Genomic DNA, 24,214 nt, shown 5'->3' with positions numbered 1-24,214 from the left:
TTCATATCTTTGAGTTCATACCATAAAAAATGGGAGCAATAACGAAAGTGTTGCGTTTATATTTTTGGTCAGTGTATGTATCTCAATACTCTTATATTTAGCCACAGCTTAATTAAACAAAAGCTATAGAGCAAAGATAAATTAATCAAGTTGCCATCTTGAGTGTGCAGTCACAGATTTGTCTTAATGTTCTCTGTACATTTAAAAAAAAAGGCTGTGTTTTTTTTAAAATGGCCTCAGACCGCCGTTTTAATTGTTCTACTGTTTTTTTTTATTAACATTTGTATATTCTTCATTTATTTTGTCTAGGAAATAGTTTTACGTTTTTATTGGAATATTCCACTTTATCAAGATTTTTTTTTTTATTAATGCTTAGCTATTTTATTTACAATATTACTTGATTTTATAATGTTTTACTTGTTTCTTTTTACTGCAGTGCTTCCTTAACATAGTCTGCCATTTTACTTGTTAATATACTTTACTACTTTTTAATTGATGTATGTGTGAGTCATTCATTGGTAAATTTCTGTCTATATGGCTTTATTTTCATTTTTTGGATGGGTTGTTCTTAAGCTACATCTGATCAAAATTCTACAATTTAAATAACATTTTATTTAAATCTAAAACCTTTTTATTTTTCATAATTACTTCTATTTTGGCTAAAATACCAATAAAAAAAACTAAATCGGTAATATTATTTTAAAATACTTTAAATCATTTCCAAAGGGTAGTTGCCTTGGAAATGAGATAAAGGCACACTTTAAAACAGTTTATGTCTAGTTTGATACTTTCCTTTCAGGACTTTGTGTAGTCATAAAGGCAATGTGTGATTTTATGCAGAAGTGTTCTCAAAAGCTTTGGCCATGGAAATGTTATGTTCTGCTTCTTTTGACCAAAAAGAAAAGAGTACAGGTGCAGTAGAGGGCCATCAAAAGAAAGCAGTTACGTTGAGAGCTGCCTCCATTTAAAGAGATCTTGGCTTTGGCTCAGATATCTAGAAAATTGCCTTTATTAGGCGGCAACAATTAGGAAAGACAGAAAAGTTGAAGGAGAGGAGAAGCAGTAAGCATTATCTAAAAGAAATTGTCCCAAAAAAAACAGTGTCAACCATGAAATAAATTCGATTTTGGAAAGGTTTTACTCACCCACACTTGCTCTGGACCTGGTTGAATATTTTTTGATCTTGCTGCTCAGTGCACTGTTATCCCTTTGGGCTATCTCACGCTCTTTCTCCATCTGGGAGGCCAGCTCTTGAGCCAAAGTGCTGAGGTAAGTCACATTGAGAAAACCAAGAATTGCGTTGGGTTGTGTTACTTTTGTAAGGACTTGGAGCTCCTCTGTGATGGCTTGACTCAGATGTGGGACTGCACTGCAAAATCCTGCTGCCAGTCTGTCAAAGCCAGTCTCACCACCTGGGCTGGAGTTCAGGCTTGAGTGCAGAACACTCAACACGTGCTGCCGTTTCAGACCCTAGAAAAAATTAAATATAGTGTTTTTCTCAAAGCACCTCTAGTGGAGCTGGACATACTTAGCCTCAGTATAAAGATAGGCAGCAACTAGGTAACATTTGGATATAGTTTGGTTGTTTTTTTTGTTATTTCACCATGCAAATAATGTAAGTTTTTAAATTTTGAACCATTTATTTACCTGGTAACATCTGAGAACTTCACACTCTGGGTAGAGAAAGAATAATTGCTGTAGGCAGTGGACCCTTTCAAAGATGGTCAAAGAGGACGTCTTTCTGCATTCACAGAACTCTGGGTTGCGACACAATAGCTGATCCATCAGGTAACGTCGCAGGTGGAGACGTACAGCATTCCATAACTCCTGGATCTTCAGGAGACAATCAAATTTTAGATGCAGAAAAAGACATCCGATTGTCTTCCCTAGAAACAAGATAAAGTGTAGTCTACTTCGCTCAACCGTCTGCATTTTAATACACTTAGCAGCTAAAATAAACATGACAGAAATCAACCCAAAACTGCAACACTCAAATGAATCGTAAATAGTTCATTACCTCTAATGAATTGTTATCTTTCACCGTATGTACCATGTGGATGGAGAAATCCGTCAGCTGAGAATACGGACAAGATGAGGAAGAGGAGGTAGGGGTGCAAGGAAAGCAGACACCACACTGGGAAGACAGGCAGAGCAGGAGCTGAAGAGCAGCTTCTTCTTTCCCCTGTTCATCTGATTTCAGATACTGTTGCTGAACGGAACAGAAAAAAAAATGCTTTTATTTCCACTAAAGAAGGTTGAGAAGATATTAGAAATATCACAATTCTGAAACGTCACTCTCTGACGTTAAGAGTGATTCATGAACAAGACTAATACATTCGTCTATATTATTAGATAAATTACATTTTTACAGTGTTTTTATATTTCTGAATATCTGAATAAAGACATTCTCAAATATAGTTTAAGAAACAGGACCATTGTTTGATTGTTGAGATTTTGAATAAAGCAAATTTTTGTATACAGCACATTTTCGCATTAGCCTGCCACATCAAATAAATAATTGTTTTCTTTCAAAGCACTTATTATCTTTAAATACATTATGCTACAATACTTATAATTACTAGTATCAATATTATCATTATTTGTGATGCATTACCAAAGCTTTGAAGAAGTCCAGCAGTTCCTGGTGTCCTGTGGCAGCAAGCCTGTTTTGTGCCCTGAGGTTGAACCATTGCAGGCACTCTGTAGGACTTGGGGGCCGATCTGCTGTTCTCGAGTCCCCCATTTTGGTCTGAAGCTCCTTCAGGTGTTGTTCAATGCTGAGAACAAAGCAAAAATAGGAACATTTGTGATACAGATCATTCTGAATAACCTTTGTTCATATCTCGCTCACTTGCAGAATCTGACAAAATATTTGAGGCGGAGGACTCGGTCTGTGTGAGAGGAAACCGCTGAGACGTCAATTCTGGCCCATTTATTCAAACGTTCCTAAGTGAAGAGAGTGGTGCATCCATACACAGCCATAAAACAGAGTACCATTCTTCCAACAGTCAGCAAACACTGTCATGGAGACACACATGGATGTACACACCACATCACATCCAGGTTACTCCTGCTCTCATTCAGTCTGCGCACTGCATGAAGACAGATACAGACACATCAACAGTAATGAACACAGACATCGATATATCAGTGTGCAAGCGTGTGCTAAGCATCTGGTGTGAAGTGGCATTACAGGCATCGGCAGACATCTGAAAAACACACTTCTTGCCATCTCATGTCTTATTCGTTCCCTTGACACACACGCAAACACCATTCTTTTGATGTTAACAGACGGCATCAGCTATTCAGTTTCTTCTTTAATATGACAGATTAAGAATGACATCCTTGGGCACGACATGCTAAGTCATTTCCATGCAAATCGATGCATATATATTTGGATGCTAGATAGAGTCAAAGTGCGTGTGTTTGCACTTGTGTACATAAGTATATAACTCCATAACCCTATAATTAAAATTGTTGGGATGCATGGTGTTAGAGAATGATCATGCAATCGCAAGCAAAGGAACCCACAATAAATAAATGTATGTACCGGTGTGTTGCAGTGAGCTTAAGATGATTAATTAGAGTAAGAAAAAACAGAGTAATAAAAAAAAAATCCATAAGGAAATAAAATTATGGCAATCCATAAAAATTAACTTCTTCTTTGACTCACTAAATTAAATTGCATCTTTGAATCTTGTGATCTATTGTGGGGACTTGTCATATTTCTTTATTAACTAGATTATTGCTAATTTATTTTATAAAAAATCAATAGATATTTTAATTACCGGTACCTGCAGTCTATCTTACCAATATTTGTTTGAAAATTGTGAGCAAGTCCAAGATATCAGTTTTTCCTGCAGGTCTATTAACAACCTTCTGCTTGTTTTTTGGCCTTGAACAAACCCAGATGTTTTTCAACAGCAGCACATTAAATAAAAATTTAATATGACACATTTTCCATTTGAAAAAAAAAGAAAGTAAAACATTATAGAATATTACTCTACACACTATAACTCTGCATCATTTTGTTTCATGTTACTTTTCCTATTCTGTTAGGCCATAGTTCTTGTTTAGATAATGTATTCACTTTACCTTTTTGTTGGTGCTGCCACCCTGCGTATCACTGCAAATCGATACAGCTTCTTTATACAGTGTGTGAGCTTAACAACCACTACATTAGCAGATCCAGTTTATTTATGCTAAACAAATAGACACAAAAACACAAAGAGTAACTCTAAAGTTTCTTGCTTTTCTCAGGTCCAGATGTTTGCAGAAAAGGGTTTCTGACAAATGTCACTTTTGACTCTCTAGTTTTCTTTGTAAGTAAAGCAAGATAAATGATGAAAAGAAATGCATTTAAAAATAAGTAAAATGCCTCCAGACTTATCTTATGCAGAGTTTGGACAAATAACAAAAGACGGACAACACCTGAGGCAATGCGTCTGACTACCTTCTGTTAAGCCAAAATAAGAAAAAGGGCAAGAAGGGCAGGCAAGCAAGCATGCTAATGTACACAATGAACCACTTTATTTTAGAGTAAACAATGGCTTACAGTGAAGGCCTCTAGTGGTGGATTGATGAACTGATCTGGTTCCAGATAACTTGGATTTGACATGTGGTTAAACCAAGGTTACAGTGTGTACAGATCATTGTCTTTACCACATAAGTTAAAAACATGGATCTGTGTCCAAAGCTCTTTTCTGCCACTAACTATGGGTTCTTAAAATGGTTTTATTTTCTATCCATTATAGCAATGTCCAATATACTTAAGTCAGCAATGTCTACAAACAGAAACAAGACTGGACTAAAGATTTCAGGGTTAAAGTAAATTTAACTATACTTGACAGCTTGAGACCAATTCTCTTTGTGGGATTTACCAAACATGTAGAATACAAAGAAAGCCCTGACTGAAACTTTCAATTGATCACATAATAACAGAAAAAGGTATTTGGGGTTTAAAGTTTTTTTGTTATTGTTGTTTTGTTTCTTTCACATCTAACTCCTGCATTCCTTAAGGAAAATCACACTAGTGGTTACAGAAAGGACACTTTCTCCGAAACATTTTCGAGGGTTGACTTCTTCTGGTTATCTCTCTTCAAGACTCCTACTCTCCTAATTTTCTTTCCTTTACTGCTGCCATTCAGCAGCCCCTCCTTAGGGCCTTGTGCTGTAAGTTTTAAAGTCGGTTTCGATGGTCTGCGTCAAAAAGTCCATCCAGTTCTCTACACATGTAGTGACCTTTTGCCCGCTGCTGTGAATGCTCGACCGCAGCCTAATCAACTCTGCAGGATTAACTCTAAACTCGATGACTTCAACTGGAAGCTCAGATGCTGAAGAAAGAAACAGGAAGAAGCTAAAAATTGGTGGTAAACAGAGAAGTCACAGAAAATGAAACCCTTCGTCTTTCAGAAGAAAGACAACAATGGACAAATCCTTAATGGCAAAAACGCTAGAGAGGAACTCAACAAAAGACCACCAGAGAGAGAGAAATAAAGGGAAGACAAAACTAGGAGGAAAAATTGTTTAGGCCTCTTGACAAACATGCCAATCATTTTACTCGAATAAATGCTCACATACAATTGCTAGCACTTTTAATTCAACCAGTGGAGTGAAAGATAATTGTTTTTCAGACCGGTTCAGCCAGAAAGGCTGTACTGTTGAGATGACTCCCCCCAAACTTCCCTACCGCTGAGAGAAAAAGGGGAGTAACTGGAGGTCTTTTATTAGATATGATGGCACATTTCACAGCTCCCTGACTTACAGAAACCCAATCCTGCGATTAGTCAGCGCTTTGACGTTATCTTAAGTTCCTTGTCAGAATTAATTTAGTATGGGTGGGCTGCGGTGGGGCTGTCTGTCTTTCGCGCTCCACTCCCCTAGGCTTGCCTACTGGAGTTGGGGGTTGGAGACAACAGGGGCCAAAAAAATCTTTTTTTTTTTTTTTTCTAAATAAGCCCAAGGTACAGTGAGGGCTAAAGCAGTCACCTGAGAACCAAATATCTTCTCCATCAAAGCGTCCCATTCTGTTGGGAGGAAAAGACTCAGCGGGGTTGAGTGAGCAGGCTGAAAACAAATCCTGTCTTGGCCTGGCCCCGTCAACCACTTAGTGCCCCAAGCCACCCAATACAGCAAATAATACCAGAGAGCTAATACAGCTGATATACTAACTTAACACACATGTCATGCACAGCTAAACACCAAATCCACCACATATAGCGACAAGTCTTACAAATCAGTATTGTTTACAGCACAGAGCCCTCGCTGTGTTTTACCAAGACATGCTTTATGCTATCTCAGATTGTTTTATGCATAGCCCAAAGAACCATTCAGGGGAAGTATTGATGCTACACTCTGATCAAGATTGACAGGCAAGCAGGGAGAGCCAATTGCCTCGGCAGTGTGAAACTCGAAGCCTGTCTTTAGTCTCGATGCTGACACTTCATTAGAGGTCTTTTCCTGGTGGCCCACCCTATCCGGTCCCACTGCTGCACTGTCCCATCTGATGAAAATTAATGGATTACAGCATTTCAATTTGGGGGCACCAGCTCCGTTGTCAGCCTATCTTAATCTCCTTCAATTAGGAAGCGGCTCTCAGGCAAATCTGTGACATCTGAGAACCAGGAACAGGCACAGGCACTGTGACCCACAAACAGGTTGAAGTCCGTCATGGGTGTGGGTAAGTCTTTCTTCTCCATCCCTTGGTTTCTCTTTCCTCCACTCCACTTCCGTAATTTGTTCCAGACACTGATAAGTCAGTTGGGCAGCAAGCGAGTGAGCCGCAGTTATGTGTGTGTCCGAGTATACGAGTCTGCAGCCCACCCTAGTCGAGGCAAAAGAAAAACCTTGGAACATTTTTATTTGTCTAGATGTGTCCACCCAGATAACAGGTTGTCTTCAAGTAGTCTGCCAGAAAGTTAGCTGAGGTCTGACAGAGACACTGACCAGTGGTCCCCCACAGTGAAAGGAGGATTGCCTTATTTTTAGCCCCATTCTCCATTATCTGGATGCTTTGTTCTCATAATGGTTATCCCTCTCCCATCTGCAGGAACACAAAATAACCCTTTAATGCTTAGAAAGCAGAAAAATGGCCCGGCCTTCAGTAATAAGCCTTGAATTACCTACCCAAGGGTTTTCGTTTCAAGATGTGGAATCTTCAATTATTATGTTCCCATTTAGAAGGAAGAAGGAAAGAAAAAGAGAAAAGGGGAGGGAGACACCGAGAGAGGATGAAGAAGGGATGCGTCCCCAACACTAATGGTGTGAGAGTGAGGCTTTGTTCACTAGCTACATTTAGCCCGTCCTTCATCATCTGCCCTCGGCCTCCCAACGCTACAAACGATGAAAGACCTGAAATATAGATTTCTCATTTTCACTGAATGACCCTATGTCTTACTCCTTATTAATCTAGTTGTTCTCTTTAACTCCTGCTACCAAAGACACACGCAGACCCAGCCTCAAGCATGTACACACTAACATTTACATTTATTTATTTTTTTGCATTTTTATTTGAATAATTGTTAAGAAACTTATTTTTGGTTTAAGTATGAAAAATTTGGTTGAAATATTAAAAATACCCATTATTGTATCCTTTCGTTCCTTACCATTTTTGTTGACTGCCTTTATAAATGATGTTCAAACAGGAAACAACAAAATCTTATCATAGATGGATAAGCATAAGCATTAAAAACCACATTTTAGCACTTTAACTATGAAAAAGGCCCCTGTTTGGTGCCAACAATGAATTAATCTCAATTTATAGAAAAAAAAATTCAAGATGGCTTTGATAACTCACTGATGCTAAAATTCCAACACACTCGAAGTATTTTATTTCTTTGTTTTGGCATTTCTTCATGCGAGGAACTAATGTGATGTTCAGCTGAAGTAGAAAAATATTATTGTAAATAAAGATACAAACGTCATTATAAAACCGCATTAAGTTCTACTCAAGAATACTTCAGAAAGTACTTATCTTAATTTTTGTTTTTGCATCTTAATCCTCCAGTACAATTTAAAACGCACTTTGTGTCTTGTGGTTTTGGTGTTTTTAACATGTTCTTGCGGCATTTTTTTCATGATGGAGGCTATGTATAGAGAAAATTAAGATCATAATTGCATATGTGAGTATTTCTTTATTCAAATTATTGTGAATCAGGAGCAGATGGAAAAAAAGGTATTGGAAAAAGCCTATAGGTGTGCCGTAGAATAGAATCTACAATCGTTAGGCCAGAAGCTCGCTGCTCCGCTCCATTCGAATGCATCCACTTGTATACAACTAGATCCATGTAATCCATGTATGTCTTTGTTTTCCTCGTCCGAGCTGGCATCTGGATCAAAACTGAACAGCTGGATGGCTCAGATAATGCTCAACATTTTTGTTGCACCGGTAATATTAGGTTAGGGTTGTGAGGGGCCGTAAACTTATTTGTGGTAAGCTAGCAGGAGAGCACGTACACAGATGGATGATGGGAAGGGAGCAGGCTTACTCTGCATTAACAGTCCCGCCCACAACTCAGAGGCAGATTTCTTCTGAACTTCTGCTGATATGCAGAAACTATGTCCTAGAAAACAACACTTTTTTAAAATTTTGCCTAATAAAAAAATCTATAATCATAATTAAAAGACCACGGGGATTGCTTTCCTAATAGATTGTATAAAGATGATTGGAATGGGACTTTAAGGTATAAGAATATTGTCCTCTTGTAATCCACTCACAGAAATTATTGTCTTGGATTAAAACAACTTTTCAAAAATATTGGTTAATGCCATGAAAACTGTAACCAAAAGGGGGGTTGTAGCATTTTGTGAAATAATAAGGGACAGTCAAAAATCCCAACAGGATCAGCTCTTCGTTGCTCTGACTGACCTGCTGGCATTCAGATTGAGTTTCTCCTCCGTGTCTTTCAGAAGCTGTTCATAGTCCAAATCACTGGAAGCCCCTGGAACCAGCAGCTCCACAAAGGCGTGGTCGTCAGGGAAATCCCCAGGCCATTCCATGCTGCTCTGCAAAAAGAGAGAGTTGGCCTTAAACCAGGGAAAGCACGACATCTTATGTATACTAGTTCATAGAGAAAAGCATATAACTTCTCCAATGCCAAAGCAGTATTACCAGTGTAGTGACATCAATCAACCGTGTGGTCCAGAGTGTATTATCACAGCTGTCTGTCAAGAAACACATATATTTTGTGCACCCCACACTCTAGTGGTTTATGGTAATTTGAAATTTCCTCAAACAAGGGTCTTGTTAGACGGCACAAATCAATTTCATCTGAAACTAAACAAATCTTATCATTTTAAAAGGCTGTTTCTTCCAGCCCCCCCGCCCCTTTCCCTCCGAAAAATCATTTATAGTAGGAGGGCCCCTGATCAAAATGCATTACTCCAGCCTGAAACCATTTCCACCCACAAACACTACAGTGAGTTAAGACAGAAAGGGAGGAAAAAAACAAAACAGAATAAATAAACAATGAGGTGAGATGCACCTCAGTCAAGACTTTAAATAAACAACTCATCTTTTGAGGTCTCTTCTGGAATGGAGGGCCTCCCCTCCTACCCCGTGGTGCTTAACGCTCATGCTAACAGCCAATCCCACGTCGGTGCCATGCTGCTGGGTCTCATATCAGCATTGTCATCAACGCAAGTCAAGTGGAAGGTAATGGAGAGTGTCTGTGTCAATTTGGCTTCCTCACACTCCGCCTCTCGCCCCTTCCTCGTCATCTGCTCTGATTTTAATAATCCCTGTCAAACTCCAAACAGCTCTCTGCACGCCGCTCTGCTTCTTTGCTGCTGCATACAGTCTGTGCCACTCTTCCTGACAGGGGAGACAGGAAGCTCAACATTCATTTAGCCCGCGCAAAGGGAGGCCTGTCCAACTGGACAAATATTATTTTCCTCTGCTGACAGCCTCCCCAGTTAAGCTTGTCCTTTATTACTTTTTCCTCTCATGTTCTCTCTTACTCCTTCCCCTCGTCATCACGCTCCCTCAGCGCCAAAGAGGGTCTAAACACAGTCGCTGCTGCAGATTTGCAATCCCTGGTTTAAAAACCTCATCACTGGAGTTAGATGAAGTGAACACCGCACACTGTGTGAGTTGGAGTGGTGCCTTTGATGGTTATCTTCTAAACATGACCCGACTGGAAAGATTAACAGCTGGTTTAACTGTCCACACTGGATGCCTGCTGTGTCTTCTACCCAATCTACTAAAATATATCGTTTGTTCTCTTAAGCATTTGTGTGTACGTGGCAGAGCACGTGGGCTGTGATTTACCAGACAGCACACAGGGCCTCATTAGTGCAATACTTCAAATCACTCGGTCTCCATTCTCTTGTCATTAGCTCTTTAGAAGGCAGATGTTAAAGGAGCCCTTGTGTGTTTCAAAATCCTGCAACAGGTACAACTAGGCAGGCCGCTGATTTGGTGCTAGCCATCAACTTGACCAGTTTTTAAATAAAACTCTGAGAGATGTGCACACACTCACTTACACGCACATCTCCGCCCAATCTGTCTTGCCTCTACCTGTCTATTCCAGCTAGGTTAACACACAGGCCCATTTACAGTAATGAGTTTTTCCTGAAATACTTAGCAGCATTTTCCCCAGGCTGCCACTTTAAAACCACTTGGAGCATGTCAAGTTAAAGTCAACATTATTTTAAACGGGGTACCCAACAGTCTGCTGTTAAGGCAACATAAATTAAAGAGGAAAATTGCTTAAGACTGCAAGAATTGTGAACCATCTAATGGGTACTCCAGGGGAGGCCATGGCTCCTTCACAACCACATAACCTTACATCATCTGATTTAGCTCTTTACTTAAAAAACAATCATAAAGGCAATTGTAATATGTGTTTCCTTTTATATATCTATAAATCATAACAATGAATTTTAGAAATGCATTTGCAATGCTTTTTCTTTGTTTGATAAAGTTAGTGCCAAACAATTAAAAGAAAGTCAGAACTTTCTTTCAGTCTTTCAGTCAGAGTCAGAACTAGAGTTTGCATGTTATCCCCGTGCATGCGTGGGTTTTCTCCGGGGTCTCTGGCTTCCTCTCACCGTCCAAAAACATGCTTCACGGGTTCATGGGTTACTTGAAATTGTCCCTAGATGTGAATCTAAGTGTGCATAGGTTTGTGATTTGTGGCCCTGCAGACTGGCGACCTGTCCAGGATGTCTCCTACCTACGCCCACGAGTGGCCGGGATAGGCTTTGGCATAACCCTCGACCCCGAAAGGGGCTAAACGGGTTTAGAAGATGAATTAATTAATTGATTTAGTGCCAACTGTTGAAAACTATTTTACTGAGCTGTGTAAGGTAATATTTGTGTGTCTCCATTGCCATTCATGTATTAATCTTGTGTAAAATATGATGTGCAATATGATATACAGGTTGGATTTAATCTCTGTATTTATTATTTGGCAAAAACGAGAAGTAAATGGTGATTTCTCCAGTATTCAAATTTAAAAAAAAACTTTTTTGGTGGATTTTATGAGCTGGAACCCTTACTTTGTAAGAAAAAAAAAAAAAAAAACAACATAAAAATAAACAAATACATTCTTGAAATCAATAAACAGTGGGCCCGAAATCTATGAACGTCTAAAACTGTGCATGGCATTATAAAAGTGAAATATCTTCAATGATATTCTAATTTTTTGGAAAGGGTCTGAAGATTTTATGAAATGAAAAATATTCAACTTTTTTAACATTAGTCAATAATAAAGCAACTGTTAAATATTTAAAAAGGCTAAAATGACTGCCAAAGACTATAACAACGTATCTAAAATAATGTTTTCCCTATATATTATGAATAAACTGAGGCAAGATTTAGCACAAAATGTGTTAACTTCTTTTGATTATTCTGTTTTTTTAATAGGTAGCAACTGATATTCAGTGAGTCATGTTTTACTCAGATGTACAGTTTCATAATCTACAACCTCATTGGCAAACGGCTCTATTTCAAGTAATGGAAGCAAGAAATGTAAGCAGCAAGACATTTGGAATTAATACAGATAGAGACTAAATTACTGAACACAAAAATGGCCTTTTCTCAAAACATTACAAATAGAAATAGTTTGTTTTCTTCCAGTAGCCGATTAGCCAATTAGACCGGTATACACTAATCAAATCAACATTACTGGTTATTGAGGACTGATTGAATTGTTCAGATTTTTTCCGGTAAATCAGTCCAACCTAGGGCTGCTTGACCACGTGACACCTCTTGCGCCTAACCAGAAGACGCGCACACGTCACTAATGAGCCCCAATGAAAACAACACGAGTTATGTTTAGGCTGCTCAATGACAAAACCACGGTTCACGCTAATCCCTGCTTTTAATTTCAGATCTTACCTTTTTTCTTACCCGCTAGTTGTTATTCCATGCCTTGTTAATCCATAAGAATCTTCAGTCGTGTTAAGTGGATATTTGTACGCAGCCACTGCCAGCAGTAAATATAGCTGCACAAAATGTTACAGCAACTTCTAGAACTTCTGCAATATGTTGCTGTTCGACTAAAATCTGTTATTGTGATTGAAACCGCATCCCTCCCCGTGAATTAATCACCCACCACACCAGTCTCAGTGGTAGAAAAGAACAAACACTCCCGTTATCCGGTCAGTGATTTATTTTGGTTAGTTCCGGGAACAAAAAGCGTCCGTGGCAACAACCTGGAAGTAGCTCGATGAAAACTTCCGCTCCATGGGAAATACCAACTAAAAGTAAACCAGTCGGGAAAGAAGTAAAAAAAAACACGACAATGTCCTTGTTTTATTTAGTTTACTTATACGTTGAATATAAAATTTGTGTTCAAATTTGATTTTTTTCTTAATTTCTTCCTGTAAATATTGTTTTTTGTTGTGCGAAAAAATATCGTAAGGACGAATTTCCCCCATCTTAAGTAGTTGGCTTTTCCGTGAAGCTGTGACTCTGCTTAAGCGGTGTAGTGGTTGAAAGATTCAAATAGAAATGTTCTTAAGCCAATATTATCTTTAAGTACTTTATTTGCATCTCTGTTACGGAAGTTTACCATATTGCTGGATATTTTCGCTACGACATAGTTGTCCACATCCAGCTTTAACAGCTTGTCGCCTGTGTGGCTGAGTTTTTTTGGCGCGCCATGACATGAGAAGTCATCATCAGTTGGGAATGAGGAAGGTAAAGCACTCTTTAACCACCCTTTTCAAATTCGTTAACAAATTCATACTAAATAACCCAGAAAATAATTACAATAATCCTGTAAATTTAGTGACTCCGAAGAGCTAAGTTTTTTTTTAAAGAACATGTTCGACTATTCCAAAAACGTCAGTTTGACGAAACACCCTCAGCATTTGAAAATGGTACAGTCGACATGTTTAGCACTACTAGCAGGTTAAGATTCTGTTTTACTATATCACATATTCACAAAATCTATTGGAATTGATTTCTCTTTAGCTGTTAAATCACAGGAAAAAGAACACTGATGAATGTCACTATTTTATGAGAGTGATTGAATGTGTCCACAGCAGATTTTTTGTGGGCTTTATTTGTATTTTAAATTAGAAACTACCAGTAGAATTAGATTTATTTACTTATTTTTGACTGCATACATACCAATAAGTGCATAGACTTGTCAATGTGTCTTTAGTTTCAGGTGTAAACCTGCAAGTGTATCTGTCCGTACTGTTATTTTACTTAAACCTTTTTCTCATGTTCCAACTTTCCTTGAAAACAACACTTATTGTATTTAAACATACTGTACAACAGAATTCAATTCAAGACAGTACCAGTCTTGGAGCAGAAACAATTTGTCTGAATGTCAAATGTCATTCATGCTATTGATGCATAAATAGAAATAAATGTTCAGAGAAGTCATCTGTAAAAATGTTTATGAAGTCACATAATATATGTATTACTGTATATAACACAATATGATTTCCTTTCTGAATTTCAGATACCACTTCCTGCATGGAGAAAATGGATTGAACTAGTTTTAGTTTTCAAGCTACATTCTTTGCTAATTTTTTTAAGCAAATATTTAAAAATTGACTATTCTGCTGCCCGACATGTTGAAAGAAATAATTTTGAAAATATATTGAAGTTGTCTCAATGACAGTTAACTGACACCTGTGATAATAGTGGCATGCTTGGTTCAAAGTACCCCTTCTGGTTTTTCTTGTAGTGTCAACCTATCTGTGTAACTCATGTGGACAAACAAGAAGCAGTTTACAGTGTTTTCCAACAAATGGTCGAAACCAGTTTATCTGTCATAACATCTTAAATACGTTAGGCTATATTCGGCTTATTCATTTATTTATTTACTTTCAGGATGGAAAGGTGCAAGATTTTCCAGATCTCTGGCATAAAAAACCGTGACAAGAAGAGAGTTTTGGTGAAAGGGATTCAACAGCTGGGAGGAAAATACATTGGTGGCTCTGTAAGTAGTGTTTCCAGCTCAACTCAATGTAGTTTATTTACACAGTGTATTTACAAAGTACCAATTTACACAGTGGTAAGTGGTCCTTTATAAATAAAGGTACGACTCAAAAGACAATAAACATCAAAGTGAGCTGAGTTATTTAGAGTTATCTTAATCCAGTTTAGGCCACGTCTTCCTAATAAACCCAAATTCTCTAAAGTGAATTTAAAATTTCCTGCATATGTGACTCATCAGAGTTTTGCATTCTTCCCATACTTATACTGAGAGGAAACCTCTCTAAGTGAAAGATTAAGAAGAAACGTCCAGCAGAGCTAGACTTAAGATGTGACTGGTTGAGGTCTGAAGGGACAGGAACATTTGTTTTAAGGAAAAAAATAATAGATTTGCAACTGGGATAAGGGAAAAAGGAGGAAGACAGACCAAAAAAACTTACAACATATCATAATGCAAAAAAGGCCTTAATACCAAAGAGTTACAAAGGACTATTTGTAGAAATGTATACTTTAATGGAAAGAGAATGCAGATCAAATGTGTACAACAAGAAAAATGAGAAAAACAGCCAGTGTGTCTTGACCAGTATCTTCATTTGTGTATTTATTCCTCATTTAGATATTGTTTGGGAGAATTATTTTGACATTAAAACATGTTGTTTTGTATTTTTTCCACATGAATTGTTTGAAATAAGGTTAAGGAAACATTTTTGGATTTTATGCTTCGAATTAAATTCGACTCAAATAAATATTACTATTATTTACGCATGTTTTCCTCTCATTCGATCACTTTCAATTCTAATGCAGCCATTTGTTTCCAGGTATACAAGAATGGCATCACTCATCTCATAACACCCCAGGTTTCCCCCAGTGAGAAATTTCTGGCTGCATGTGCTGCAGGTGAGTTATAATCATTGTAATGCTTGATTTTATTTTTTATTTATTCTTTTTAGCTTTTGATCAAACTAGCACCTTTTATTAAAACACCCACTTCTCTCCCACCAGGAAAGTGGGTTGTGACACTGGACTATGTTGTGGATAGTGTTAAGAATGGCTCCTGGCTGCCGGAGCGATCCTACGAAGTGGCCATTTCCACGGCCTCCTCAGCTGCCTTCTACCCCGTCAGGCAGTGGAGGGAAAAGGTGGCCACTGGCAGAATGACGGGGGCTTTCCAAGGCTGGAGAGTACTCCTTATGGTTCAAGAGCCCCGCAAAAGAGCCATGTTCAAACGGTGATTTCTGTCTCAACTGGCTTATCATGTGAATACATTAGAAAGCAAAATGATGAAAATGCTGTTCGTTATTCACATACAGGCTGTTGATGGCAGGCAAGGCAGAGGTGTACAAATACCCTCCCCCCTCCTACATCTCCATCACTCATGTCATGGCAAAACCTGTCACGGATAACTCAAAATCCCACAATGCCCCTTGCTACCCAGTCAGTTATATAGTCCAACACCTTTTTCAGGTAAGTGATTCTCTTTAATGTAAACCAAAAAAGTCAAATTATTGGGGGGGAAAAAACAATTCAGAAAATGAAAGTTGTATTTATTAATTGTTGAAAATCATCTTTAGTAATCTTCAAGCATAACTCTTAATTTTCTAACACCAGTAGTTAATTTAAGGCAGAGACTGAATATGAGACTGGATTGAGTAACCCCTCTCCATTCGCATTTCAAACAGGAAGTACCTGCTGGTTCCAAGAAGCCAAACTCCCATAGACATAGACTAGAGAAATAAACAGCTATTACTCAGTCATTCTATTTGCCAGAAGAACCATTCTTGCCACCTTTTTTAAGTCTTGCTAATCCAAATTTCTTTCTGTTCTAAATGTTATTCAAGCTATAAACTGGCCAATCAGATGCCTTAGTAAAAGTCGGTGGTCCCACGTTAAATGTTCATAACGTTTGATTGACAGATTCTCCCGAGCCCGCTTTCAAACAATCCGACTCCTGATTGGCGAGATTGGTTGCCATAGAAATGTTGACTCAGACCAATCACGGCTAACTGACCATTTGGAGACATTCATATCATGAAAATTTCACTTTAGTATGTTGGAGTTGGAAGTAAGTCATTTTCTATGGATGACGTCACACTTGGTCCAGTACTCATATACAGTAAAAGGCTTAAAGATAGTTAATGACATTCAATTGAAGTGGTTCTTACATAAAACAGCCTAAAATCATGAAATAATTACCAAGAGAAGTTTGAATTGGGGCGGTTTGCGGCCGAGTGTGAAGCGGCTGGGATGGGGGTCAGCACCGCTAAATCTGAGGCCATGGTTCTCGACCGGAGAAAGGTAGTTTCCCATGTCTCGGTGGGTGGAGTGTTCTTCCCCAGGTGGAGGAGTTTAAATACCTTGGGGTCTTGTTCACGAGTGAAGCAAGACCAGAGCGTGAGATTGACAGGCGGATTGGAGCAGCGACCGTAGTTATGCGGTCGCTGTATCGGCCCGTACTTGTGGTGAAGAGAGAGCTGAGCCAAAAAGCAAAGCTCTCAATTTAACAGTCGATCTTCGTTCCAACACTCACCTATGGGTCATGACCGAAAGAACAAGGTCCTGAATACAAGCGGCTGAAATGAGCTTCCTCCGCAGGGTGGCTGGGCGCTCCCTTAGAGATAGGGTGAGAAGCTCGGTCACCCGCGGAGAGCTCGGAGTAGAACCGCTTCTCCTCCACATCGAAAGAAGCCAGTTGAGGTGGCTCGGGCATCTAGTCCGGATGCCTCCTGGACGCCTCCCTGGAGAGGTGTTCCGGGCATGTCCCACTGGGCATGACCCAGGACACGCTGAAGAGACTTTGTCTGGCGGCTGGCATGGGAACGCCTCAGGGTCCCCCAAGAGGAACAGGAGGCCGGGGCAAGGGAAGTCTGGGCATCTCTTCTTGGAGTGCTGCCCCGCAACCCAGTCAAGGATAAGCGGAGGAAGATGGATGTTTGAATTGTATTCAGAAATGTTTTTGCTATATGATAACAGAATAATAAAACCCAGAGAATGGTGCTACTAAATGAATTCTCTCTTTGCCTTTAAGTTTTAGTACAAAACAAGTCTGGCGATGTTAGATGTCAAATATTTTAAAAGCCAGATGAGATCAATCAAAAATGAATTTTCATTTTAAAGCTCTTTTGGTTCTGATTGTCTGATTCATGCAGCTAAACCGTTTGTATCAAATATTAGTTTTACATGTGTTGTTATTGTTTTAAAATCTCTTTTCTGTTCCTTTGCTTCTATTCTGACAGGGCAGTCATTTGGATGTAAATTTCAACATAATGAAAAGCAGTTACTTCGATTTCGACCTCTCTAATTTGGAGATGGAGCTCAAGAGCTTTGTGATCAAGAAGGAGGTGTGTGCCTGCCTTAAATTTTGTTTGTTTATTTGTTTTAGAAGAAAAGAATACAGCTTAGAAGAAAAATCCTCACCACATAGAGCACTATTTTGTGCGTTTGCCATTTTGAAGAGCAGTCCGAATCTACAATTCCAAAATCGAGTGCTCTAGATATTTCCCAGAAGTCTGCAAAAAACCAGTGTACATCGATGCTCTCTAGATTAGCAAATATAGACCACAATGCATTGCGTTTAATCAATTTTTACAAAAAGGTTTTTATCTAAATGTTTTGATTTCCTTTTACAAACAATCACCGTTTTCATCTCCTGAACACATAAAACAATCAACTTGATTAGATTTTCACTTTGAAAAATCAGTGATGTCATATTCAACGTTTAAAAAAGTAGTGAGCATGGTGTCCGAATTGCTTTTAAAATCCTGGGCACTAGATAGTCCTGCACTATATACCGGTAGTTTTTTAGTAGTTTGGGATGAGGGTGGGAATTCTGACATAGCCTTAGGCATTTAACAGAAGTTGAATAAGTTAAATTACTTTTGTGTTCCTGTCCTGCAGGGCCGGCCAAGATTCTGCTTCCTTGAATTTCTGGGTTACCATGACCCTTATCGTACCCATTCCCAGGTAGACACGCATACAGATCAACTCCTAACCACGATCAGTATAACACACACTGCTACAAGATAACCATGTGTTTCATCAAGACGATAAGGTCATTCCATTTTCTTAATGTCATACATTTCAATGAAAAGTGATGTGAAGAGCAAGGGCGCATCAAATCGAGGTCAAATATTTAACCAGCACTCTCAGTTGATCTGAGAGCTTTGATTGGCAGACCCATTAACAGTAGTCTCCCCTGTCCTGTCCATACCTTACCCAAGTGAGTGTCTGTCAGATTCCTATTAGTGCTGCTCTTGTATTTTCAGCCAGTGCTTTTAGACTCCATATGCCATTTGCCAATTTGTGACAGTCGGACATAACCCCTAAGAACTTTGGAGGGCTTTTCAGTCCTTATTTCTATTAGCCTCTACCTTCCCTTCACGCTATTTGTCTCTTTGAGTGCCATGCTTCTTCTCCCTTTTAATGAAGCTTTTCTTTTTATCTTTTGTAATTTGCAAATGTCCTGTTATCCTTCTAGGCCACAGCAACAGACTTCAGCAATGTTGGCAGCATGATAGAGTGCGGCCTCTTCGCTGAGGCCTTGGACTCAATCAAAAGTGCAGTGTATCCAGGGCTTCCGCCACCAGCAACGTATCTGATCTCCTTCCTCCAATATGCCCAGCAGGTTGGACCTGAAATAGCACACAGCTGCGTGTTGTTTTCATTATCACTTTATCCGTCAGTCACATCAGTGTGGAGGACACGTGGAACATTTTTTTGACAATTCTTTTGAACATTTGGTTATGAACGCAGTGATTTCTAAAGATCCTGATGCATTGTTTCAAGTAGGTGGAACTCTTGACTTCTAAACATTGAAACTGCTTTGGAATCAGTGAAGCGGAGAGGGTGTCATTTAAGGCTAGATAAAACCAGCTGATCTCTTTTCTTAGAAAACAAACGTGTTAAAAGTTACATTGTAGGGTTTTCTTAAGGTCAACGTGAAAAACAACTTTAGGACAAATCTTTTTGAAAGGATCTGTGATCAAGTGCCATTGTTATGGTGCATTATCCATTTTTGATTGATTGATTCACTTTTGAGGATAAGATGTCACAAATAACCTTGTATATTTTGATACATTCATGAGTTTATGGTCAATTCAAAGGCTGCTCTGTATAATTATCCCTCCACCTACATGTTTTTTTTTTTTTGGCACTGGAAGCCACCTTTCCAGATCCTCTACATTGCACATAAATGTATGACCTTGGATGTTCACAGTGGTGTCAACAAGAGATGACACTTTTTTCATCTGCATTGACATTTGACACATTTCCTTTGCATTTATATGCCATAAACTCAACTCACTTGTACATTATGTTACAGGGCAATGCCACACAAGCCTTCCTGAGATCTTTACATCAGTTTTTGAGTGTCCTGCTCATTACCAACCCGCCATGGCTGGCTCTTAGTACAGGGAAAAAATATTACATTCAAGTGCTGCAGTGTCCACAGTGTAAGAATGGCTTGTGGCCTTTTTTAGAGACAGCCATCAGGTAAACTACAAGTCCCATGAAATGTCTTATAAAATGCTATCACATTATTAATGAACAAAGTGATGTTTTGGTTCATATCTACAAATACGTGTGATCTTTTAGGTATTGCCTGTTCGACAGTGCCACTTGTCACCCCCTCCCTGGACCTGGGCTGCCAACTCTAATACATTTCAACCGTGACATTCTGGCACTTTGTCTGAAGATTTTCCAAGGGGAACTCCACTGTATTACAAGCAGGTAACAACTCCAAAGGCCCTTTTCTCATTTTCTTTTATTGTATTTTCAGCATCACAAGGCACACTGTATTATAAGGCGTAAAAAAGGTAACAGAAGCAAAACAGTGAGTTTAGTTGAACTTTATTCCACTATTTAGCAATCCACTCGCATCAATCCTCTCCAACAAGCCCCACAAAGTTCTATTCTTTGATGTCCGACTTTAATAATTTCGCAATTTCTGATCAAATGTACTGCGTTCCCTCTCATTGCCCTGTAGTTGTTCAGCAATGATGCCAGCTTTGTCAAAAGCTCAGACAACAGTTACAGCAGATACTTTAGCCCATGCGACCACAATCCATTAAGGCGCCGCCTCCCAGTCTTAGTAAGTGTGTGTGCGCCATCTGTCATCCATCGCTTCCACGAACAAAGATGCACACCCTAGACTTCTTTTCTTCCAGTAACTCCGGGAACCTTATTTTAAGGCCTGAAGGGGACCTGACGGAGTTTGATCACACACTAAGTCAGCATGACTAAATCCGAGTGACTTGCGCAGTCACGTGCAGCAAACGTACTAGAAAACTATCTGCGTAAACTTTGACTGGATCTTTGTGCAAGAGGGGAGCGGGGACTTCCAGGAAAGCTCAAAATCAGACGCGTGCTCCAATGTAGTTGCATGGGAGGGGGAAAGGCTGTCCACTTCTGGACATGACTTAATAACACAATAATCTCCGGGACTAACAGACAATGGAATGCTGTCAGACAAATCGTGCCCATATTTTCAGGACTGCACATTCGTAATGGTGCAGGGTGTGCCGATCTTTATGTTTAGGTAGCACTAAGGAGAGTTTCTGCAGTACCTTGAACTTTACCTCTGAACACATTGTTTCTTGGAGCAGGGCTATACCCCTTTTACGAGTAACGCAAGACAAACTGCCTTATAGTTCGTAAAGTACGGTATTTTTTATTTTTGTGGTCATCCTAACCTGTCAAAAAAGATCTATTCTAACAAATATATGGATTTCATCTGATGATGGATTCTTACTTCCCTTCACAACATTTATTTTTGCCTCAAGGGTCATTCCACTATAAATGTCACTAATGGAGGTTGTCAGTAATTATTTTTCTTACCTTTCTTTTATGTACCTTTCTGTCCGTCAGAGGTTTCCTACAGGGAACACGAGCGTCCCCTTCTTTATCATCGTCGTCATCAAGCTCCTTGTTGTACAGAACCTTCTGGACTGTGTGGGAGCGCTCGACGTTACTGTCCCATGCTGTGAAACAACTTGCTCAGCTCTTAATCCAGGCTGCAATGGTGGTAAATGGTTTATTTTTTCTTGTTGGTTAAGGAAAATATAGCTAAATCACTTAAAATTTGGTTTCTTCAAAGACCCACTCCGACGAAAACCGTGGTTTTGGTGTGTTTTTTAACACGTTCTTGTGGCATTTTTCTGATGATAGAGGACATTTATAAAAAAATTAAGCTTGTAATTGCCATTCTGGGTATTTCTTCATTCAAATCGTTGGGAATCAGGAGCAGCAGAAAAAAAGCTGTTTAAAGAGGTTGTAGCTGTGATGTAGAAAATTCTATGAAGCAAACCCCAACCCCAATTTCTAAAGAAGTACTGCCACTCTGCTGAAACTATGTCCTGGAAAATGACAGTGTTTTTAAATTGTTTTTTTTTTTTTCAATTTAAAAATAGCATAATCATATTTAAAAGACCACTAGGAATACTTTTAAAGTAGGTCAAAAGGTGATCAGAGTGGGACTTTAAGCTTGTAAAACGTAGCTTTTCAGGTTTACCGAATCCACAGTGCCATGTTGTTTACTCTAATTAAAGGACTATGCTGAGAGAGACGAGAACCTGCATTTGGCAGACATCCTGTTGGACCTGCTCTCTGTGTTGGTAGAGTTCTGGTACCAGCAACACTTCAAACTGAACCAGATTCTGGTGGACAAAGGTTTCAAAGACCTGTCGGAACACCTTGTCATTATTACCCAGGGTATGTAAAAACAACACAAAGTTTCAAAAGTGATTGAATCCATTGTTGATATGGGACTTAACCCTTGTGCTATCCTAGGCACATTAACATGATTGTGGGGTCATCTAGACCCCACAAGACAGTGTGCTAAACTTTTTTTCTTCAATGATATGTGATCTTCACTGGAATCCTCTTCACCTTTATCCACCTTTGTTCTGTTAGGATCGGGTCATCTGGACCCCATAGGATAGCACAAGGGTTAAGAAAACTCTGCAAACGTTTGTTAGTGTTTGTGATTGTTTGTTTATTAAAACGTAATTTCTGACTGAATGCTATCCTGCGTATTTCCTCTGCAGATGTGTCTCCATCTGTTTTAATTGAGTTGGTGGCCAGAGTTCACTCATCCAGGTTTCGTCTGGTGATGGCCGATGCCATGTTCCGGAATCTCTGCTGCAGAAGCGGCTGCACTCTGGGAGACGAACCTCTTTCTCTTAAGAAGATGGTGGGCCTTCTTCCTGTTTGTTTTTTTCTATAATGTATTTAAATACATGATTAGTATTAGGTTTATTAGTGACCGACAAAAAATATTCAGAGATATTGGCAGATTATTTCTGTCTGTCTACAGTAAATGCTGGTAAAAGCCTTTACTTTCTTAAATTATCAAAATTGTGCTTTAATTGGATCAAAACACCACTGATATTTAAAATATATATATTCTGTGCCTTAAAAAGAAACACCCAGAAAAATTCATAGGTTGTAATTATTTTGTTCCCATCACTGAACATCCTTTTTATAATGACATATCACAGAGATGTTCTGCATTAATTAATAAGCCAGTTGAAATATAAACTCTAATGCTCATTCCTATAATAACTATTATATCTTCATTTCCTTTGGGGAATTAGTTAAAATCCTTTCAAAAAATAAAAGTTGAATGAAAAAGTAAATAAAAGTTAAAAGTTAGGTAGTCAAATCAATAAAACAACAGGGGTGCCCAAATTTACGCACCTGCCTATTTTTGTTAAAGTAATTATAGCACAGTTTCTTTAAACCCAATAAACTTCATTTCACTTCTCAAATATCACTGTGTTCATCTGCTATATGATATATTTAACTGAAATTGATGATCCAAACAACCAATAATTTATGAAGAAAAATCTTGAAAATTGTCAGGGGTGCCCAAACTTTCTCATACCACTGTATTTCCATGTGAACTTACCAGCCTCTGTCTAATCTTGTGAATTCCTGCGTGACTTCTGACAGGTGCTTTCCTACCTGCCTGCTCTGGGAAGTTTAGCTCAGACTCCCTGCAGTGCACCCCCGAGGACTGGACCCACTTCATACAGCTGTGCGGGTGGGGGAAACAGCTGCAGGTCAGTTACACACAGCTGTTCGTCCGTCCATGACTGTTCACTGGTGTATCATCAGATCATCCCAGAGCACATCAGGCAAAGTGTTCATGCAGATGACGTGCAAATATCAGCGTGATGCTCCTCCACTTTTTAAATCACATGAAACCTATTTCTGACCTGATTAGGTAAAAAAATGTTGCATTGCAGGAAACAGGTTGTTGGGCAGATTTTAATAAAACTACAAGATTTATACTTCTAGATTTGATTTAAAAAAAAAATTCTCATAATAGATTTGATCAAAAACGGTTGTTGATAAACTGACCATAGCTTGATGTATGAGTCATTAATATACCATAGGTTGTATATTTCTTATCCAAGTGCATAATGCTCTGTGACTTCCAGCCCCACCACTTGTTATTTCTTAAAACAACCAAGCTCATCAGCCAGCTGTGGTTCTTTTAAGTTCTAACCTAAATTTTTTAGAATAGATGGTCATGTCTGAAACACAAAAAGTGTTGGGATTCAACGTTAAAAAAAGATAAACTCCTGGCTGGAGGAGTGTATGCAGGCGAGGAGCAGAGGTGGATGAATGAATGGTGAGTGGGGACTGAGATTTAGCCAAAGACGGACAAGTTGAGTTCAGACAGAGCAGGAGGAGCTGGCATGTGATGGGTCATGCCTGGGTCTGATCCGGTCGGTGTGCTGGCAGATAGTAGGGGTGCACAAGGAGGTTAAGCCCCTCCCTGCAACAGCACAGACAAGCTACAGAGTCTGAATTTGG

At 39.0% G+C, this 24,214-nt stretch overlaps 2 protein-coding genes across 12 annotated transcripts in view; one reads left to right on the top strand and one right to left on the bottom strand.

Annotated features, from left to right (window-relative positions):
- The window catches only part of kiaa0825 (KIAA0825 ortholog), a 121,429-nt gene extending 108,781 nt beyond the window's left edge, over positions 1-12,648 (bottom strand). For 4 of the 11 annotated variants that reach the window (XM_020706004.3, XM_020706009.3, XM_078952862.1 and 1 more), the window contains exons 1-6: positions 9,110-9,316; positions 8,867-9,003; positions 2,615-2,777; positions 2,018-2,209; positions 1,648-1,833; positions 1,146-1,470 (exon numbers count right to left, since the gene is read on the bottom strand). In XM_020706004.3, coding sequence (XP_020561663.1) covers positions 1,146-1,470; positions 1,648-1,833; positions 2,018-2,209; positions 2,615-2,777; positions 8,867-9,003; positions 9,110-9,178 — 1,072 coding nt within the window. In that variant the 5' untranslated portion in view covers positions 9,179-9,316. Of the gene's footprint in view, positions 1-1,145; positions 1,471-1,647; positions 1,834-2,017; positions 2,210-2,614; positions 2,778-8,866; positions 9,004-9,109; positions 9,317-12,340 lie in introns of those variants that run through there. The other 7 variants (XM_020706007.3, XM_078952860.1, XM_078952865.1 and 4 more) reach the window with 4 other exon arrangements.
- Positions 12,645-24,214, top strand: part of slf1 (SMC5/6 complex localization factor 1) — a 34,836-nt gene continuing 23,266 nt past the window's right edge. Inside the window, exons 1-14 of the mRNA XM_023958540.2 lie at positions 12,645-13,144; positions 14,294-14,402; positions 15,217-15,295; positions 15,401-15,626; positions 15,709-15,862; positions 17,632-17,736; positions 18,293-18,358; positions 18,873-19,019; positions 19,716-19,885; positions 19,988-20,122; positions 21,260-21,416; positions 21,940-22,102; positions 22,438-22,583; positions 23,345-23,454. Coding sequence (XP_023814308.1) covers positions 14,295-14,402; positions 15,217-15,295; positions 15,401-15,626; positions 15,709-15,862; positions 17,632-17,736; positions 18,293-18,358; positions 18,873-19,019; positions 19,716-19,885; positions 19,988-20,122; positions 21,260-21,416; positions 21,940-22,102; positions 22,438-22,583; positions 23,345-23,454 — 1,766 coding nt within the window. The 5' untranslated portion in view covers positions 12,645-13,144; position 14,294. The remainder of the gene's footprint in view (positions 13,145-14,293; positions 14,403-15,216; positions 15,296-15,400; positions 15,627-15,708; positions 15,863-17,631; positions 17,737-18,292; positions 18,359-18,872; positions 19,020-19,715; positions 19,886-19,987; positions 20,123-21,259; positions 21,417-21,939; positions 22,103-22,437; positions 22,584-23,344; positions 23,455-24,214) is intronic.

The sequence above is a fragment of the Oryzias latipes genome, chromosome 9, assembly GCF_053564925.1.
Source record: "Oryzias latipes strain Hd-rR chromosome 9, Olatipes_Hd-rR_3.1".
In the NCBI taxonomy this organism is placed as follows: Eukaryota; Metazoa; Chordata; class Actinopteri; order Beloniformes; family Adrianichthyidae; genus Oryzias; species Oryzias latipes.
The sequence above is the reverse complement of the archived record's forward strand: the minus strand, read 5'-3'. Positions and strand labels throughout refer to the sequence as shown.